This window comes from Gasterosteus aculeatus, chromosome 9 (genome assembly GCF_964276395.1).
Source record: "Gasterosteus aculeatus chromosome 9, fGasAcu3.hap1.1, whole genome shotgun sequence".
Classification (NCBI taxonomy): Eukaryota; Metazoa; Chordata; class Actinopteri; order Perciformes; family Gasterosteidae; genus Gasterosteus; species Gasterosteus aculeatus.
This window is the reverse complement of record NC_135696.1, coordinates 22389213-22395219: the sequence shown is the minus strand read 5'-3', so window position 1 is coordinate 22395219 and position 6007 is coordinate 22389213. Positions and strand designations below refer to the sequence as shown.

Here is a 6007-nt window from a genome sequence, read left to right as displayed (position 1 = left end):
CCGGTGGCGATCACGTGAACGCGCTTCCAAATGTCACGCCTTTGAACGGAGCGCTCCGGCTGCAACGTATGATGGCGATCACACGCACGTGTTTATGAGGGGGGCGCGCCAGGGCTCACAAGGGGCTGAAGGAGTCACGCGCTTCACATTTTTCCACTTCTTGCAAGAAAAAAGTTGACTCAACGACAACACGATATTTTAATATTGTATTTTGTTTTATTGATAAAAGATTATTCAGGACATTCATTTATATGATACATGGTTTATGCTTTGAAAGTTGTGTAATAACGTAATAGACACTAACAAAAACATGTAAATCCACAATGTAATTAGTCATTTGTGACACCAAGGTAAGAAAGCCCGCCCCCTTGTGGCAGCATCGGGCGTTGCTTTTGGGTACCCGGGCTGTGTATTACCCACATAAGGTCTTTAAGGTAGTTATTTTTCTCATCCTCCACGTGCTGTACCTGAGCAGCACCCTTCACTCATTCATCGATCAGGCCACGGTTGTAGTTTTTGTATCGCTAATCTCTTCACAGTTGTAAATAATTAATACACATTTTAAGTAATGCCTGCCTGACAGACTTTACGAGGGAGTAAAAAACCCTCGTGACCGGCTCGTCCTTACGTCTTCACAACCAGCCAATGAGAGCGCGGCCGTGCTCTGCGCGTCGCGCTCAGACCGACCAATCAAACGCCTCTGTGGCTTGTTGCTAAGAGACGTGTTGTGTGTTTTCTCCGTTATGTTGCCAAGGTCCAAGAAGGAAGAAGCTATTTAACAGAAGAAAGTAATGTAGAGCGATAATCAGCATCACAATCATTCAACTGTGACCGTGTCCGCTACTCATCCGCAGCATGGTGAAGTTGAGGGCGAGATGTCTGCTTGTCGGTAAGGTTTAGTAAACGGAACATTAGTCCATCCTTCTGCTAGCTAACGCCGCCAGGGCTAAAGCTAAAGCTAACAAACGTAGCGCTAAAACACATCATTCTGCTAGCTAACGCCGCGAGGACTATTTAGTTTCACAACCACTGGATCCTATTTAATTTCCAGAAACCAGAATATTGGTTAAGGAGCACTTTCATGACTTAATATACGCACAAGATCTTGTATTAGGTAAATGATTCTTCTATTAGACCCAGCTGTCATTAGTTAAAGCCTGCTAGTATCATTGATTTGGTCAAACTAGTGCTGTTGTAAACATACACTCAGCGGCCACATTACAAGTCAAACAAATCAAATCAAGTACTTAACTGGAGAAGAATTATGAGCTACTGGTACATTACTCTCTTTTTCTACGTTGTGAAACGTTATACTTTCTTTCTACCTCATTTCAGAGGGGAAATATTCATTTATTTTACTCCACGACCTGTTTTTGCTACCTGAAATTGTTCGTTAGTATTCAGACCGCTATTTTACATACAGCACATATCATTAGTTTGTAAAATACAATTTTAAAGATTAAACAATTCTATTTGTGTGTGTATTTGAGGTGTCTAGCTCCACCTGCGGTAGAGTTATATGATAATGGTCTTTTCTAATATATATATATATATATTAGTAATTTGCCAGTTAACAGCACTGGTACCACAGAACGAGTCCATTTACCTTTAATACGCTGGCTGCTGATACTTTTATACATGTACTTTTAAACCAGCACCAATGTGTGTGTGTGTGTGTGTGTGTGTGTGTGTGTGTGTGTGTGTGTGTGTGTGTGTGTGTGTGTGTGTGTGTGTGTAGGGGACGCTGCAGTGGGGAAAAGTGCCCTTTCCCACATGTTCCACAGTGACGGTACCCTTTTCCAGAAGAACTACAGCATGGTGAGCGCATCACGGACAGAGCGCAGGAATGCTGCTGGTTTGGCCTCATGATCGCCGGACCAGAACTCATCAATAAGTTGACCGCGACCAGCAGACAGCAGATAGCAGAGAGCCATGATGGCAGACGAGTTAAAACATGCAAGAATTATCATGGCAGAAAGAACCAACTTTCTATATATAATATAAACCAATATTTATTATTATTATTATTATTATTAATATTTATCCAGCATTCAGCCCTCGGTGATAGAAGCGGGATGAACTGGGTTCATGGTCCGGTCGGTAGCTGGTTTGTGCCCAGAACAGGTGTGTGTGTGTGTGTATGTGTGTGTGTGTGTTTTCTCTACTCTTACTGTGTCAGCTGTACTGGGGGTTCTGAGGCGACAAGAACGTCAATAATTAATACAGCAGGCTTCTGGAACGCCACCAGGACACACACACACACACACACACACACACACACACACACACACACACACACACACACACACACACACACACACACACACTACTAGTTCAGTAGTAGTGTTGCAATAGTGCTGCATTTTTTATTTTTGTCACATCTGTACTACACGGTGGGAAAATATAAAAAAAGAATACATGTATGTATATCTGTATATGTGTGTGTATATACCTGTGTGTGTGTGTGTGTCCACTGAAGCTGCTGGTCACTCGCTCTGCTGTTGCCAGGCAACCCTTAAAATACCTTCCAAAGCCGTCTGCTCGCTTTGTACCGGAGGACATTTTTTACTTGTGTGATACATTAAAGACACAACCGTCCCCTACGTGGAATGTTTGATGAGTTTGAAGAGACAGCGGTGATGTTTACAGGTGGGAGGTTCTTCTCGGCTTGTAGAGAAATGAAGAGTTTGAAGTCATGTTTAGAGCTTTGGTTGCGTCAGACCTTTCTGTTGTCTGCTCTCTTCACCAGAACAGTGATTTGGCTTCACATCACAGGAGCTGCTCATCTACTTTTGGTTATTGTGTCCCTTTTGTGTATTAACGTTAGTTCAGATTCACACAATAACACCAACAACCGGATCAACAGCAGCCGGGTTCTGCCGGGGCGAACCTGTGGGACGCCGTTCTTCTGCAGGAAGCGTTGGACATCTCTTTCTGCGTGTTCATAAAGAAGACGTGTGAATTATCTGATATTCTGATCTGCAGACTGACATTAGAACCTCTTTGCTTTACGCCAAACTCTATGTTTTATCGTTCTCGCCACAAACGCCCATCTGCGGCGTTGTTCTCTGCAAGAAGAAGAACGGCGTTGTCAGAGTAGCCGGCCATCGGCCATTCTGCTGGCGTCTTCCTTTGAAAATGTCTCCCAGCATCCCAACCTCATGTGATGCTAACGGCCCCTCATTGGGATTCAGCGAGCGTCGGAGCGACGCGCTGGACGGATCCAAACGAACCCAAACGAACCACCACAGAACACTTCCAGGGTCCAGATTTCATTCAAAATCGTCTGATTTCCTTCTTCGTATAAGAACAGGTGTATAAGGGGGACGTTGTCACGGCGACGCCACTCTTGAGGTTACGAAACCTCGAGTTTGGCGGTTTCATTTGGTCTTCTCTGCTCTCTCTTTGAGTCCACATTTAAAACGAGGGAAGCTTCTCTCTACACGGATGGCAGGTGTCTTTAACGTGTGATGTCCTCACTCAACACGCTGGTGTTTGTGTGTCAGACAGCCGGGGTGGAGCTTCTGATGAAATGTGTCCACATCCCAGAGACCAGCGACAGCGTGGTGAGTCTCTGGTCTGCTTTGTCCTCCATGTTGTTTGTTGGGGGGGGGGGGTTAGGCTTAGGGTTCATTTAATTCAATAGATCTTAACCCCCCAGGAGCTCTACATCATCGACTCTCCAGGGAAGCCGCCGCTAGTGGACGCCTGCGAGAAAATGGTGAGACTATTTCTCTTAAGTTTGTTCTTTTCGCGTCGGTTTGGGGATTGATGGTGTGACGCCATCTTGGATTACGGCCATCGCCACCCCCTGCTTATTGGTCCATTTGGAGACCTGTCAATCATCCCTCTCTATGTGCCCCCACCGGTCCACAGTGGGGTGAGCCTTCGTTGCTGTGTCTGGTCTTCGACCTGACCAGTGAGACGTCCTTTACAAGCTGCAGCCGCTGGATGGAGAGAGTTGCATCCCGCTGCCGAGGGCTCCGCCTTCCAGGTACCGACCTGCGACTCGCAACGAGGCGCCGGACCGCCGGCCTTCATTTCCCATCGCGTCATTACTGCCCCGTTAGGAGGCTCTCCACTCTCCTTTTAACCCACAGGCACCAGGTGACTCGTCTTTGTGTGTCTTATTTGCTCTCAGGGGTCCTGGTGGGCAACAAGTGTGACCTGTCCACCAGACGGGAGGTCCAGGCCTCCGCGGCCCAGGAATGGGCCCAGAGCCACGGGTTGGAGTACCACGAGATGTCAGCTGTGAGTCGGTTTCTCCCGTCAGGTCGACTTTGGGTGTTAATGTTTTTGCACAAAGAGAGTTAATCTGTGGTCTGTCTCTCTGTCTCTCTGTCTCTGTGTCTCTGTCTCTGTCTGTGTCTCTCGTCCCCTGGCAGAAGGAGATGGAGAACAGTGAGGCGCCGCTCCTCAGTTTAGCCCGGGTCTTCCTCGCCCTCTATCAGGAACGCTGCGAGCTCATCCAGAGTCTGAGTCCAGGCTAGACCCTTTCTGCAGATCCACACACACACACACACACACACACACACACACACACACACACACACACACACACACACACTACTGGGCCGTGAATAAAGTTGTCTTTCTCTCCTCGTGGAGTTTCTTTCCCTGCGTCTCCCATTGAAACACTGTTTTATTCTTCCAGCTCGTCGTCATAGCGATGGAGGACGTCTCCGTCCTCTTGACGACGCGCAGCCGCTCAGTTTGATTTTCTGCCACTTTGCTTCAACAGCTGATGTTTGTTGACAAATGTATGCAAAGTTAAAAAGATATTTCGCCCTCCTGATGTCTCTGGGTGAGACCTGTCAATCAGCGGGTGACCCCGCCCCAACATTCCTCTAATGATTCAATGATAGACGCAGACAACGTTTTGAGATGTGACAAAAAGAACCAGCGCCGCTGTAATCGAATCTCCACTTCCCTTTTCACTTTGGGATCTCCAGCACACGCTCTCTCTCCTGTTTCGCCTCATTTTTCTGTCTTCCCATGATCCTTTGCACTTTGCCAATCAGCCTTCCCCCTCGGCAACACCGACAAATGATGCCCTGATTGTACAAGGACACTGACTGATATTAATGGAGTAATTTGATAGATTTGACCTCGACCCTGCCGTCTCTCTCTACTGTTCGTGTGTGTGTGTGTGTGTGTGTGTGTGTGTTCTATAGCCCCTAACTGTGCCTGACCTAAAAAGCTGTCTAATTGCAGGTGAGGGGGAGCACAGCAGCTGTTCCCACAGTTCTGCTGTGCTCCCGTCTGCGCCTTTTTATTTTACATTAGCATCTAAAAGCGGTCATTTTCTTTCACATGTTCAAGGAAAATTGAGGTGATTGTGCACTTTCTTGTTTCTTGCTCTGAGTTTGTGTCCTTATGGTTGAAATGCACTTATTGTAAGTCACTTTGGATTTAATTTCATTTAGTAAACTCAACATGTTCTGCTATCGTCCATGTAGAGTCAAACAGACCATGAAGCAGGGGGCGCTTTAGGGCGGGGCTACACACTGATTGACAGGTCTCTGCCGGGAACGTACACAGCTTTACGTCCTCCTCAGTCCAAATATGGTCACTTCCTGTTCACGGGTCGCATTACAATAAAGACGCCTTCGGCCAAAGCGACAACCTGCAGGCAACCTGCAGGCAACCCGCAGGTAACATCAGGGGACAAAGCGAGGAGGGACGTCGCCATGACGACTTCTCGCCTTTTTTACTCTTTCATAGTAATAAAGTGTGACTGATTCAAATGTACATTGTATGTAAATTAAAGAGACGTTGGAGACAAAGTTACAAGGTCGTCATCATTCGCTCGTCCTTCGAGTCTTCAGTTTCAACCGAATAAAGTCTTTCCAAAATGAGAAATTTGTCTGTTCAGGGGAGACACTTTAAACATGGAGAAGAACCCCTGAGAGGGAACCACAACATGTGGGTGGAATGTAAAACCTCCCTTCTGCTGTCCCACAATGCTTTGGGGCAGGGGATCCTTTATTGGGCGTCTCGCCCGAGC

General features: G+C 46.9%; 1 protein-coding gene across 2 annotated transcripts; it reads left to right on the top strand.

The window, feature by feature from the left end:
• The first annotated feature begins 681 nt into the window (after positions 1–681).
• Positions 682–4599, top strand: ift27 (intraflagellar transport 27 homolog (Chlamydomonas)). 2 transcript variants are annotated; one of them, XM_078079901.1, is made up of 7 exons: positions 682–889; positions 1739–1818; positions 3507–3566; positions 3662–3721; positions 3877–3994; positions 4142–4251; positions 4386–4599. In XM_078079901.1, the coding sequence occupies exons 1-7, from the start codon at positions 856–858 to the stop codon at positions 4488–4490; spliced, it is 567 nt and encodes a 188-aa protein (XP_077936027.1). In that variant the 5' UTR covers positions 682–855; the 3' UTR covers positions 4491–4599. The 2 variants fall into 2 exon arrangements, with proteins under 2 accessions (XP_077936027.1, XP_077936026.1); XM_078079900.1 differs by having other exon boundaries at positions 689–889; positions 3647–3721.
• The last annotated feature ends 1408 nt before the right edge of the window (positions 4600–6007 follow it).

What these genes read in the sequence shown, in the direction of transcription:
- ift27 (XM_078079900.1), top strand. Translation starts at nt 856, where the DNA reads ATGGTGAAGTTGAGGGCGAGATGTCTGCTTGTCG. An exon ending in GGCGAGATGTCTGCTTGTCG is followed by an intron (nt 890 to 1,738) that starts GTAAGGTTTAGT and finishes GTGTGTGTGTAG; the next exon opens with GGGACGCTGCAGTGGGGAAA. An exon ending in TGGACGCCTGCGAGAAAATG is followed by an intron (nt 3,722 to 3,876) that starts GTGAGACTATTT and finishes ACCGGTCCACAG; the next exon opens with TGGGGTGAGCCTTCGTTGCT.